The sequence below is a fragment of the Drosophila innubila genome, chromosome X (assembly GCF_004354385.1).
Source record: "Drosophila innubila isolate TH190305 chromosome X, UK_Dinn_1.0, whole genome shotgun sequence".
Taxonomy (NCBI): Eukaryota; Metazoa; Arthropoda; class Insecta; order Diptera; family Drosophilidae; genus Drosophila; species Drosophila innubila.
In genome coordinates this window covers 37,878,832-37,894,318 of record NC_047626.1, presented here as the reverse complement: position 1 = coordinate 37,894,318, position 15,487 = coordinate 37,878,832, and the positions used below count along the sequence as shown (strand labels likewise).

The 15,487-nt window shown below is 34.8% G+C and overlaps 1 protein-coding gene across 1 annotated transcript in view; it reads right to left on the bottom strand.

Annotated features, from left to right (window-relative positions):
• The window catches only part of LOC117794181 (b(0,+)-type amino acid transporter 1), a 90,888-nt gene that overhangs the window by 17,194 nt on the left and 58,207 nt on the right, over positions 1-15,487 (bottom strand). The window contains exon 4 of the mRNA XM_034634700.1: positions 13,761-13,862. Coding sequence (XP_034490591.1) covers positions 13,761-13,862 — 102 coding nt within the window. The remainder of the gene's footprint in view (positions 1-13,760; positions 13,863-15,487) is intronic.

Here is a 15,487-nt window from a genome sequence, read left to right as displayed (position 1 = left end):
TATCTCAAAAAGCAAAAAAGTTTTTCATACTAAGGCTTGATTTTCGCCCGATCGGTCCTATGACAGCTATTTGACATAGTGGTCCGATTTGAACCAACTTCGGTAAGGATGTATAAGACTAACTTAAATGCATATTCTATAAGTTTTGTTACGACATCTCAAAAAACAAAAAAAGTTTTTAATACTAAGACTTGATTATCGCCCGATCGGTCCTATGACGGAAACAAACTTGATCTGCTTGCAATATAGAGCAACGTACATACCAAGTTTGGTGTCTCTATCTCTTAAAGTCTCTGAGATCTATGTGTTTATACAGACGTCAGGACAGACGGATAGTACTATATCGACTCGGTTATTGATGCTGATCAAGAATATATATACTTTATAGGGTCTGCCACGCCTCCTTCTGCCTGTTACGCACATATTCCTTAAAGCAACATTAATAGACACCTGTACTTTTTTAAATACGGTGCTTAAAAATCAATTTTGTTTTTTTTTTTGAGGTCATCCTGACGTGGCGTTACTTGCACCTAATTCACTGCCAGGCCATTTCACAATCTTTTCACAACCATATTACAAAATTAATCAACCTAATAAATTCATTCGAAAATTTGCTAAAAATAACGTGCGTTCTTCATGCATTGCACACATTCCAATAGAAAGGGCCCGCCTAAAATGTAACGAATTTTTATCAATTTTGGTATTTTAAAAAAATCTGTAACTCCGATGTTTTTGCACCGATCTTAGCAGTTGACATGGTTTTAGAAATCAAACAGTTAGGTTTAACTAAGACAAATAATATTTTTTTTAAAAACTATCTTTTGGTATGAAATCACAGTTATGTCGGATTTTTTGAATTTTTGACTGATTTCTCAAAATAGATCGTCGATGTGCCACCTCAGGATGACCTTAAAATAAATTGATTTTTTTTGCTTTTTCCATTGATGATACAGCGATTTCGAAAATAATAAAAAGTCATTTTCACTCCACGCTAACATACATGGTTATATTGACTCGGCTGTTGATGCTGATCAAGAATTTATTTGCTTTTTAGGATCGGAGATGCCTCCTTCTCCCTGTTACATACACTCCAACGAACACAATCGGGCCTGTTCCGAATTCCGAAAACGAGTGGAATTGCCGCAAATCGAGTTGATTGCTGTTCCGAATTCCGCAAATCGACAAGAACTGTCGTGTTCAAAACGTGTGCTGTTGAGCGAGCGGAATCATATATAAAGGCTACAAGAAGCATTAAAATAATTCCCTAAAACAATAAACTAAAAATTCAAATAACCTTGAACATTTTCAGAATAGTTTAACATCAGTACTTCAACTTCTCGCAATCAAATGCTGCTAGAGCTACTTCAATTGATAAATAAAATTCGAACAATTCTATGTGCTATATTTAACATGAAATATTTATTATTAATTTTCAAAAATAGTTTTAAGTAATTCTAATCGGATTTAAGAGAAAAATTTAAGATTGAATGTTTTTTTTATTGAATTCATGACAACTCTGATGCATGTCGATATGCACAAGCCAGGTAATCAGCTGGTGACAAAAAGATGTATTGCAACAATGCAAGCAACCAATAACCATAATTGACGGCATTTTGCAGAATTAAATTAGCTATTTATATTATTTAAGCAATTTCTATTTCTTCATTGGTTAAACAGCTGATACGGTCGATGACTTACTGCTATCGAAACGTTCTTGAAACCGAGTTCGAAAAGTAAAAACAAGCCCATTTCGGTCGGAATTGGGAACAGCAAATGCTAAAACGTTCGTTTTCGTTTCGTTTTTACTTCTTGAAAACGTTCTGAATTCGGAACAGCCCTGAATATACCCTTTTACTTATTTGTTAAGTAACGGATGTAAAAATAGAATCACGATGTCCATATATCGGTAAATAATACATTTGGTTTGAAATGTAGGGCTGTTTTTGTGTATCGTTTAAATTTGCTCTGCCGCAGCGCTGCCTGCACACGTACAGTATTAACTTTCGTGTGGCGTAGTTGCTACGACATTTTGCATGTTACTGTCATGATGCAACGCCGCTCTGTAGCTCTTTTGGCAAATTTTTATCCGTACATCCTTAAATCGAGGTGGGGCTTGGTATCAAATTTATTTACTCTTGTAAACCGACGTATTTTTCAAAGAAGATTGATAAAAAAAACAAATGAATTAAAATTAATAAGTTGTGTTTAATCTTATAGTCTTAAAGATATAAATTTTTCACTAACGTCAGCTCACAATCGGTCGCTGCCGATATGCTGCTGACCTAAGTAAATAGAGTCCTGCTTATAATAAGAAGACGACGCGATATCCAGCGTCATAAACAATGTAACCCTAAACATGTATAAGCATATGCACTGATAAGTATTGATGTATAAACATATGTTCTAATCAATATTGATTGCTTAGGGCACTCATTGTAATAGATTGTAGTTTAAGATAATAATATAATTTTCAATAAACCTGCCGAACTTCTCGGCCGATCAGTCCAAAAACATAACTCGTGCTGTGTACGTCATTTCGCCGAGCCGTTACCTTACTTCGTATTTTCATTTGGTGACCCCGTGTATTTTTTTCACGCAAGTTTTTTGTTTCAAAAGTAAAACATTCGCGATTGCTTAAATTTAAGCAAGTTCTTACTTTCGTGACAATAATTTAAACAAATCGCGAGGTTTACACTTAAGCAAAATAAATTAAAAAGAAAAAATAAATGCCAAAAGTGAATAAATTTATTGAAACCCAATGAATCTTTGGCAACGAAGTGGAGCGCCTTTACAATTCGGCTGCGGCACAGGCCCACTCGATGGACCGCAGATCTTTAAGAACGGGATGAAGGCCATTAACGACGAATTTGAAAGCAATGAAAAAAAGTTGCTAGTGTACAAGTCAGAGGCCAAAAATACGCCGTACATAAAGGAAAAGTACGGCGACCAGGTACGTGCAGTTATTAAGAAATCTGAAATTCTGCTTAACAGCATAAGGCCAATAAAAAAGTCCAATAGCGCAATTAAGCCAGAAGGTTCAAAGAAAGCACCGGCCTTAGCTAGAAAATTTACGTACACGTTGCGCGAGTACCAGTCAGTTTTGATAGGTTCAAAACTGGGTGCGAGCCAATGACCAAATTAAGACATGCTAAGACAGTTTGAAGACGAAGAGGTAAAATAAATGATTTATACTCTTAATGAAGCGTTTGAAGAGCTCGCTTCAAAATCAAGAAGTGAAAAAACTTCCTTACGTTTTACCAAAAATTGACATTCCGTCTTTTTCTGGTAAATACGAAGAATGGAGGACATTCAAAGAGATTTTTCAACAACTGATTGGATCAACCTTGATCCCCGATGCACAAAAAATGTACCTATTAAAAACAAATTTTGCAGTCTTTTGAATTTTGTGTTTGTTCGAAAATTAAACGACCAATTAAGGTCAGAATATTAAAGAACCCCTTCTAAGGAGATTCAAACACAAGACCCCTTGCTAAGATCCCTGGAGCATGAATATTGCGCCTTAGAATCAGGCGAAAAAAGCTCCAGCCAAGCAAGGGGCAACAAAGAGGATGTAAAATGCATAAAAGGATGCAGACATGATCATTCTCTAGCTAAGTGCTACAAGTTTAGGAGCTTAAATGAACATGAAAGGTGGGAATCGGTAATGAAAATAACGTTTGCGGCCTTTGCCTTGGTAGTGACTGTGAAAAACCTTACCATGTTCTTTTGCACAAAGCTTCAAATACCATAGCAAAAATGCTTAGGTAAACAAGAAAATAATGTAGATGAGCAGAAATATGTTCTTCTCGCTACAGCAATAGTGCAGGTCAAGGATTCAAAAAAACACTGCCACGATTGCAGAGTGCTGCTTGATAGCGGCTCACAAGTTAATTGCCTAAAAAAATCAATGGGAAAGAGACTAGGAATTAAGGGAACTAAAATAAAGGCCACCATAGAAGGGATGGGGGGAAAAATGTCTGAAGTTAATAAAAGTCTAGCACTAAATGTAAGGTCCAAAAATACGACTTTTGAATCCAGCATTGAAGTGTTGGTAATTAAAAATATTTAGGGTTTTCACTTGACAGTGGCAGCATGGAGTAAGCACATGTGCCAGACGTCACAACAACAACTTGTACTGAAAAATTTCCTGCTAGACCCAGACCCTTGACTACGAAAAGTCAGGCACATATGCACATGTAAAGACGATAAAAAACACGATTAAAAGTCGATAATTTCAATCGAAAGTTAGTATTTTTGGCATATTTTAGTGTAAAAGTTTTGGCATTTGTTTACTGACGTCACGATACAAAAGCATTTGTTTGACTGTAGGAAAATTTTAAATGCAACACACAACATTTTTTGCAAGTCGAAACAACAAAAAATTAACGGTATTTTCATATTTTATTAATATAAAAATTGTTAATAAAGGGCGGATCGAATAAAAACAAATTAAAAAAATTGAAAGAGATTCCAGATTTGAACCGGCAACTTTTGTACGTAGATCTTAAACTCTAGCATCTAGACTACCAGGATTAAACCAAATTATAAAACTGAAATAAAAATGTCTGGGCAGGACTGAATTGTAAAGGGATGCTCACGATTCCAGTAAAGCACATGTGCCCGCTGCCATGCTGCCACTATGAAGTGAACACCCTAATTATTTCCGAATTACCAGCGCATAAATTTGATGCAGGTACAGTACCTAAAAATCTGAAGCTTGCCGATCCCTATTTTTATATACCAAAGGGCATAGATATGCTTTTAGGAATAGAGCTGTTCTATGAGACCCATTTAGAAAGCTCATCCACTTTGAACAATGGCCAAATTAGATTACAAAATACGGTCTATTGGTGGTTGGCTAATAGCCCATTGGTTAGCGTAAGCAAGGATAAGAACGGGAAATTTATGGTCAAACTTCCATTAAAAACCAACTCTTGTCTACTAGGGAGCTCTGAAATTCAAGCAAAAAGAGGATTTTTGACTTTGGAACGCTAATTGTCAAATAATCCGAAATTAAAACAACAGTATACGTATTTAGAAGAATATCTAAAGTAAGGTCACATGGCCCCTGTGGAAAAACCAGAAAAGTTGTTGTCAAAGTACTATTTGCTTCACCACTGTGTGTTTAAACCGGACAGTACAACAACTTAACTAAGGGTGGTCTTTGATGCTTCTTCAAGCAATGTGTCCTTTAGTGATATTTTGTATACTGGACCCAAACTGCAAGAGGATCTTTTTAATATGTTGTTGAGATTTCGCAAATACAAATATGCAATTTCAGCTGATATTAAAAAAATGTATAGGCAGATTTGGGTTCAGAAAGAACATCAAAAATATCAATTGATATTTTAGCAATGGAACTCTCAAGAGCCTTTAAAGACGTATGCGCTTAAGACAGTGACTTACGGCACTGCTGCTGTACCGTATTAAGCAATTAAATGCCTGCAAGAACCATCAAAAAAAAATAGAGAAAAACTTTCCCATAGTAGCACAAATCATTAAAAAAGACTTTTATATGGATGATCTTATGACAGGTGCTAATATTATCACGGAAATACATACAATTCAAAGTAATATTTCTAGGGAACTAATTAAAAGGGGTTTCTATCTCAGGAAACGGTGTTCAAACAGCTCTCAGATTCTAACAGCAATTCCAGAAGTTGATAGAGGTATGCGCCTAGACTTCGATAAGGATCAAGTAAATGGAGTCAAAGCTTTCGGGGTTTCCTGGATTCCCGACACGGATAATTTTGCTATAAAATGCAATTGAGTTTGCGAGAGCAAACCGACTAGAAGAAATATATTATCTGATATCTATAAACTATTTGATCCACTAGGATTAGTAAATCCAGTCACAGTAAGTGCAAAAACTCTTATCCAGGAACTATGGAAAGAAAAAAAGGACTGGGATGAAGAGATTTCAGGAGACATATTAAAGGTAAGGGAAAGATTTAGAGCCGAATTACCGATGCTCAATATTATCACGATTCCGAGGAGAATTATAGTAGACGATGCGGAACGCATGTAGCTGCATTTATATATATAAAATCCATATGTCCCAATGGGCAAGTTTTTATAAATTAAGCTACTTCCAAATGTAGAGTAGCTCCCACAAAAATATTGTCGCTTCCTCGTCTAGAATTGTGTGCCGCAACTTTACTGACAGAGTTGACAAAAAAAGGATTGGAAAGTGTTAAATTGAAATTTGAATCAATTCAGCACTACTCCGATTCAAAGATTGTGCTATGTTGGCTTAAACTTTACCCTGCTACACCTAAAACCTTTGTGGCTTATAGAATTAATTCTATTTAAATAAATTAAAGGTTTCCGATTGGAATTATGTCAATACCAAAAATAATCAAGCCGATTTAATTTCGAGGGATTTAGTTACAAACTAATTTTGGTTCCAAGGGCCCCCATTTCTAAGATCTGAAGATCAGAAGAAAAATCGTGATTTTGAAGAAAACATTGATGTTCCAGAGTTAAAAAACAATTTCAAGGTATTGAGATGTAAAGAAGAACCAATGTTTAGAAAAAAAGATCACAAAAATAGCTTTGCGTTTCTGCAATATGTCATAGCAAAAGTATTAAGGCTTATAGCAAAATGTAGAAAGTGTTAAACAACAAGTTGGGGGGATTTTAAGAAAAAAATCTTTGAACTTTATTTTACAAATTATTCAGAAGGAGTATTTTTTGGAAGAATATCAGTTGTTAAAGAGCGGTAAGGAATTACCTGGGACATCAAATACATAGTCTTTGGCTCCTATATTAGACCAAAATATTATAATAAGAGTTGGGGGAAGGATTCAGAATGCTCATTTATGCTTTGATGCGAAACATCCTATTCTCCTACCATATAATGACAAATGGGTTAACCTCTTAACCGAGTATTTGCACAGAAAGCATTTACATGTTGGTCCTCAAGGGTTACTAGCAATAATGCTTCAAAAGTTTTGGCAACTCAGAGTCAAACAACTAACCTCTCAGGTAGTAAAGCATTGCTATCGATGCTTTAGAGAGCAGCCAAGATCCATACATCCATTGATGGGCTGCATACCAGAAGATAGGGTAATCCATACAAAGCCATTCCTAAATGTGGGAATTGACTTTTTGGGGCACATAATGATTTACCACAAAATTAAGATTAAATGAATAGACAAAGCATGTGTATGTGTGTTTGTCTGTTTTGCAACGAAAGCGGCTCATCTAGAGGTGGTATCTGATATGACAACAGCAGCATTTATGGGTGCGCTAAAACGATGTATCGGTAGACGTAGTTTTCCTAAATATACTATATATAGATAATGGTACAAATTTCAGTGGAGCAGCTTAGGCCTTAAATCAAATTTACGAACTATTTAAAAAAAACCAAAAAGAGTTAAATGAATTTTGCGCTCAACAACAAATTGAGTGAATCAATATCCCAGTAAGAGCACTTCATGTAGGTGGGCTATAGGAGGCATGTGTCAAATCTGTGAAGAAACATTTTGACACAGAAGGTAAAATGACATTCGAAGAACTAGCGACACTTATGGTACAAATAGAAGCTGTACTAAGCTCTTGACCACTAACATCATTATCAGACTACCTTTACGATTTGCAAGTACTAACTCCTGCGCATTTTCTACTTTGGGAAGCCATGTCCACTGTAATAGACACGACTGACAATAAAAGTTGCAGAGGTTTCCGAGATCACTGGAAAGCAGTCCAGTCAAAGACGGACAAATTTTGGAAACGATGGTCCGTTGAGTATTTGTCCGAGTTACAAAAAAGGTACAAGTGGACTAATCCGAAAATTAATATTAAGTCCGGTACCCCCGTCCTACTAAAAGAAGAAAATCTAGCTCAAACGAGTTGGAGGAGGGGCAGGGTTACCAAGCCAATTAGGAAAAGATGGACTTTGTAAAATGGTAGAAGTAAGGAGTAGAAATGAGATCGAAACACAATGTTTGTCATTTTCCTACGGAATTTAAAAAAGAAAGTGAATGTAAATCGAACGGAAGTAGAATAAGCAGAAATAACCCCACAAGCAAGCTTAATAAGATTAAGAACAAACGTATGTTACTAGGTGTCTTAACATGTATTACAAACAAAACAAATACTGCAAATGTAACACACTCATATAATAAGGCAGGGCTGTTTTATGAGGATCAGGGCATTGTGGTGTTATCAAGGACGGCATGAAACGTAATTATTCATGCAGATCTGGAGGATTACGGTGCGTTTAAGAATCGAGTTGAGGAATCGTGGACTTCATTGCTGAACATAAGGGCGAAACTAAAAGCAATTCGCATCGACAACATGATCTCACTCCTGGACAATAAAGACAAGAAGATTTCAGCAACACGACGAAATAATCAAGCAAACGCAAGCAAGAAAGGCACAACGTGTTCCAAGAGCACCACTAAAACCTTTTGGAGCGATCTACCATTCTGTGTTTGAATCGATGGATGAAGATCACGCCCATGACCTTCTGCAATAAGTCCAGCAAAGTAGACACAATGAGGATTACTTGCTCGACTTGCTACTTAACCAGTCTTCGGTCCAAGATGCAACCGTCCAAGTCATGAAGAAACAAAATGAAGTCTTTTGGAGAAACTTCAATCTAATAAATACAACAATGTACTTAATGCAGAACGCCCTGAGCACAGCGATTGACCACGAAGTGTTTATTGATGCTTATGAGACATTGTCAGTTGCTGTGGAAGCGTTCGAGCGCTTGCAGCGAGACATCATAAACATTGTTTGGAACACAAATGGAATTTTCTTGGATAGCTTGCTGCCAACCACACAATTTCAGAAGCAGATCCAAAGAATTGTCCAAAATATGCCAGAAGGAGTACAGCTACCAACACTGGACCCGTTAGAGCTCAGACGGATCTCCAAAATAACGACAAGGACAACAAAGTCAGCAATCCTTTTCAATGTGAGGATCCCGCTCATAAACCACAAGTTGAGAGCGTTTCAAGTGTAGCCGCAACCTGTTCGACATTCTGGTCGATTCATCAGCATTAAGGCAGAATATAAATATGTCTTAATGGATGATGCGATGTCAGTTTATTACAGTATGTCCGAAAATAACTGAGATCACTGCCATAGGATGAATGAATTAACATTGTGTACACAACGGCATCCACTTTTCAACTTGAAAACAGCGACTATCTGTGAGGAACTGCTACTCCTCAAGAGATCGATAGTACCAGAAAGCTGCTACGCGAACATATTGCAGTTCAAGAAGAAGTCCAACTCCAGAAGCCAAGCTCATGGTTATTCTCATTGCCAAGTAAAATAACCGCTGGTGTTTTTCGTGACAGCAAGCCGAAGCAAATTGAACTGTCTGGTCAAGGAATTCGTCAGCTTCAGCCAGGATGCTATCTTCACTCTGAAGATGTCAGTCTCTGGGCATATCTGCCACAACAAGGACGCTTTCTTGGTTTTCCTGTGGATTTGGATGTTCACCACGTAGCCCACTATACCTCCAGCATCACGACAGCAGTTTATACTTTCATATTATACATATTATATATCAGCCATGTAACATATACAACTTATTTAAAAAAAACTCCTTTTATCAGGCACATGATGTTTAATCTTTTAATGTTTAAAGTATAAACATTCCACTGGGTCAGTTATATAATCATATTGCTTTTGAAAGGTAAGCCTTTCAACAGGGCCAGGATGTTTAATCTTATTGTCTTAAAGATATAAGTTTTCCAGTAACGTCTAGAGCTAGATAAACCCTGTTCGAGATAAGTTTTTAGCTCAGCTCACAACCGGCCGCTGCCGATATGCTGCTGACCTAAGTAAATAGAGTACTGCATATTATAACAGGACCACGCGATATTCAGCGTCAAATACACTCAGAAAAAAGCAGCTCGATTCGTTCTACAAAAAAGATTTCTTAAATTAATTCTGCTTCGGTGTAGAAATTTTTTTAGAACAATTCATTCTCTATTTTCTTACTTTAAAAGCGATTCATTCTTAAAGCATAAATAGCCGTTAAAAATTAAAAAATAAGAACAAAACTCTTAAATTAAGAATGATGTATGCTAAAATATAAACATGCTTAGTCCTGATCAAAAATAAGTACGATTGCTTATTAGTTAAAGTACAAATCGTTCTTAACTTAAGAACGACAATATTTTAACATAATGCCGAAAACAAGAACATTTTATCCAAATTTGTATATGTTTGAATACTGTTTGTACGTTCAGAAAAATTGAGATTGACAGGTATTATATTAAGTACAATATGACTTGAATCGAGATCTTTAATTCTTATATATTTTTTCGTTTGGTGGCTTAAAATTCTCAAATGGTTCTGGCTTATCTGCTATGAGGAGCTGTTCGACGGTCACTGAAAAATTTAGACTAAAGTTGAGGCTCTATATAACATGATAATTTCTGTAGTCAGTCTTCACTTACTTTTAATGATGATTTATGATTTGATCATTTTACCATTTTATTTTGTTGCAAAATGCTCATAATACCTCTTTCGTATTTTTATTTTAAGATGTTTTTGCATTCAGTTATAAAATTTAAATGACTTGAATTAAGGATGAAATATTCTTAAGTCTAGAACGTTTTGAAGTAATAAGTCTGAAAAGCGCTTAAAGTAAATACAAAATGTTCTCAAACTTATAATATTTTGGGATTATATCGAGACCATAATAATCTTAAATCAATCCTGAAACGTACTTGACTTATCCGAACGCTCTTGATATTAGGGTTGTCGAATATTTGTTAAATATCGTATCGATAATATATATCGATTTGAAATATCTTTATATTTGATTTTTTTATTATTTCCTTTTTTTTTTTACAAAAAGTGATACTCTGCCCAACAAGATGAAATGATACGATTTATAGGCTATATATATTAAGTATACATAGCATTGTTTATTTCTTTGATTTTAGTATGTAATAAGATACATTGCTTATAACTTTAATTTTAGTATATTTCCATGTTTGTAGAGCAGCTAAACTTGATTTTAACTTAAGCCGTAAGTTCTTATAACACAACACATTTATACGTGCGCCCATATTATGTTATTATTGTGTATTAATTAAATATTTAGCATATCGTTGCATTTTCAATGGCACTTAGTTTTTGTATATGCAACCATACGGTCTAAGTGTTTATATGTATATTTAAAGCGGCGTAAAAAATTAGCGACAGGTTTGAAAAGCGAGCTTCGCTGAATTCCTGTTAACGTTAAATCGCATTAAAAAAGTTTTTACAAAGGCGGCTTAAGGTAACTCGCTTTTAATTAAAGCAACTTAATGCACTGTATAAACATGGTATTTAATAAGATACATTGTTTATTACTTCGATATTAGTATGCAATGAGATACTAAATTTTTGTTATTTTCGATATAAATATGTTATATAACTAAGCGAACTTAATTATATAATTTTAAAAAAGTACGAACTTTTAGTTCCAATACTTTGATTTCACGGACTTTAAAAATACGCTTTGCGTTATGTGGAGATCTGTCATTCGGCTACGAGAGTCACAGATGAAACATTTTATAGCGGACGCCAGCCGCTCCGAAGGCACTGAGCTACCAGGGCTGATGAGGCATCTTAGGGCGATTTTATGAAGTCCCGGCATGGACGCCTTGTGAGAATTCCAGAATTGCAAGGGATCACTTTCTCATGAAGCATACAGCAAGCTGAGATACAGCTCACTATTTTCGGGGTCGTTTTCGCTCGCTACCCAGACTACAGAGTGACCAACACAAAAATGTCATAAAGTATCCCAAAAAAATATCGCATATTCGATATTTGGACAAATAAAATATCACGATATAAAAAATCAAAATATTTTTAAGTTGATATATTATCAGCAGCTCTACTTGAATTTTTAGAAACTCTTAAAATTAGAATTTCGTTCTTGAATCAAGAATATTCGGGCTTGGCTGACTTTTGACACCGGAAATTCTTGATTCAAGTACGAAAATTCTTGATTTTTCTCTCAGTGTATTTATTGTATTTTTATATATTAAAAAAAAATTCAAACCACAAAATAAAAGTAAGCGTAACAGGCAGAAGGAGGCGTGGCAGACCTTATAAAGTATATATATACTTGATCGGCATCAATAGCCAAGTCGATATAGCAATGTCCGTCTGTCTGTCTGTCTGTCGGTCCGACTGTATGATCACCTAGATCTCAGAGACTATAAGAGCTAGAGACACCAAACTTGGTATGTAGGTTCCTCTATATTGCAAGCAGATCAAGTTTGTTTCACAATTTGGCCACGCCCCCTTTACCGCCTAAAAATCGACATAGAAAATTTCTTATCCAAATTATAAGAAAAATTTGAAAGCTAGTGACACCACACTTGGTATGTAGATTCCTCTATATTGCAGACACATCAAGTTTGTTTCTTTTTTGGATCTGACCACTATATCATATAGTGCCCATAGGAACAATCGGTAGAATATCAAGTTTAAGTATGAACAAATATTTTTGTTTTATGAGATATCATAACCAAATTTAAAGAATATGCTTTTAAGATAGTTTTATACACCCTTACAGAGTTTGGTTTAAATCGGACAACTATCTATCTATCTGTCTATATATCTGTCATAGGACCGAGCGGCCGAAAATCAAGTCTTAGTATACACAACTTTTTTGTTTTTTGAGATGTCGTAACCAAACCTATAGAATATGTATCTAACTTAGCTTTTTATATCCTGACTAAAGTTGGTTCAAATCCGACCCCTATATCATATAGCTGTCATAGGACCGATCAGGCGAAATCCAAGTTTAAGTATGAAAAACTTTTTTGTTTTATGAGACATCGATCCAAACTAAAGAATATTTATTTAATTGGTTTTTATATAGTCAAATCAACCAAGTATTTTTAATTTTATCCCATCTTAGCTTTTTCCATAGTAAGTACGACTGGAGCACCGCGAACGAAGCGAGCAGGGGCGGAGCCCCTTAGTTTTGTTTAATCCGGGCACGTCAGCTTTCCTCCCTCTTGTGCCGCCATTTCGAAACTAATAAAAACGCATAACTGTCTTTAAAAAAGCAATATTTTAATTTTTAGACCGATATCTCACCTAGTTTAAAAGTTACAGCTTTTTCCCATGAACTTTAGCAAATCCTGCCATATAAAAGCCTTTGAGAGTTTAAAATAATTTGCTCCTATGTACAGGTTATGGGTATGGAGTAACATGGAAAAATACCGTGGGTTAAGTTACTAAAAGTCAAAAATCTTCAATCGGGCACAATTGTGGCTATGACTTTTTTTTTAAATATTCGAAAAAATTCACCGAATTAGAGACAAACCAAAAATTTTGGTGGACTCGACTGGTCTCGGTTTCGACAATCAACATAAAGTCACAAAAGCTCCCAAATTTATAGGTTCAAAGAAATAAACAACTTTAAAAAGCTCCACATGCCACTAAAATTTTACTGAAAATATAGAACTTTCTGTATAAATTTATATTGGTTCTAGTAAAACTGATTGAGTTTTGAACGAGTTCTTGTCAATCGGAACAGCGCAAAAATTGCATTTTGCTGATTTAAATTATAAGTTGAGTTATTATAAGACCGCACTGTGAATTTTTAATGAAAGTTTTTAGTATGTATGAAATACATTAAAATGTAGTTATTTAGATTAGGGTGTCTCAAAGATGGTCGGTTTTTAACACAATGATTTACGGAAAATTTTTGAATTATATTATTAATAAATGGGTTAGTACTTCATGAGTGGGAGTAGGCGAACCTATAAGTCTGTTGTACTTACCCAATAGTGAAAGCAGACCACAGGCAAGCCAAATTATGAAGCTTATTCCAACGGAACCGGTGCGAACCAGTAAACCGGATGGTGACACGAATATTCCAGACCCTAAAATTTACATGAAAATTGTTACTTTCTCAAAAATATTTAATAAATATAGATGATAAAAGACATGATACGGGCGAAGTAGAGCGGCCAGTAATAAATACACTCCCCGTCAAAAGGTTAGACGCAGCATGAGCTCTTATGAAAATACACGTGTAGTTATTATACGGAAACATAAAAATTTGAAAAAATATCCAGTTTGTTCCTTCAATCAAGCTGTTTAATGTGTGTTATAAAATTCAAGCATTAACATTAAGGAAGGATTAAAAAAAAATAATCTGTTTTGAAAGTGTCGAAAACAAGGCACATTTTTCTCGTCAAATGATAAGACGCACGAATAATATTTTGTGTTTTTGAGAAAAAACTTGATAAATTGCATTTTTATTTTGTTTAACACGGTTAAATCTTAAAATATATTATGCGTGGAGACACCTATCTGGTCTATCCCTTCGCAAATCCTGTCTTTAATGAGGGACAAGAGCGCTTTACTTTCAGAATAGTTGGTATTTCTGAAAGGAACTACAGTTAATACCATCCAGTTGAACAATATTTGAAAATAGTATTTTCATCCATCAGGTCCATTGAAACTTAAACATTTATCATCAGATAACTCCAAAAATTTAAATTTATTTGCTTACATATCCCATGTCATAGAATCGCTTGTGCTTGTTAGCTTTTTTACTGGCAAAAAACTTAAAATAATTTTTTTTTTTTTAATTTTCAGTTCTTTTAAATAATTTACTTTCAGAAAAATTGGTATTTCTGAAAGTAACTACAGTTAATACCACCCAGTTGCACTATATTTGCTACTGATTTAATCAATATGGAGGCATGTTTTCATGTGAACTTAAGACTTTGTTTCTTTCTTGAAATTTATGCCAATATTGTTTTATGATTTTAAGTCTTTAGGGAGTCCCATTTTTAAATAATGGAAAGATTTTTTTTTTTTGATATTTTAATTAACTTTGAATTTAAATTGTATCTCAGTATTGCTATATTGTTCTGAAATGTGAAATGCGTCTAATTCATTGACAAACTAAAATATGATGAATTTCAATAGACAAGTCGATAGCAGTGCATTTTATTCGAAAATTAGAATTTTTTTATGCGCTTTTATAGACAAAAGTTCAAACTATTAAATCCACCCAAATTTTATAGATCGCGAGTACCAAATATTTTCTAGAGCCATTTTCGTAAAAAAAATTCGGTGATCGATCAGTAATCAGTACCTGCTGAATGACATGATACTTTTTTATACAAATCAGTCCCATGGCTGTCCGAAAGTGTGGTAACTCTACTGAAAAACAGCTGATAAATACCAAATTTTGCTAGCTTTTATCGATATTTGGGCACACTGTCCAATAATACAATGGATTGCGACGAAGATAAAGGTATGTATTTGTAAATTATAATTTAAAAGCAATGCATTTTTTCATAAAAATTACAGAAAATCAGCAAAGATGGAAAGGAAGTGCTAACAAGCTGTTGCTGGAGCCTTACCACGCTAAGCGCCTCAACTCAATTTGAAAAAAACTTACGACGGCATTCGCCTTAAAAACAAAAGCACAGGACAAGGCAGCACTAAATGGGAAGACTTCCAAACAATGGAAGAAATTTTTGAGGACGAT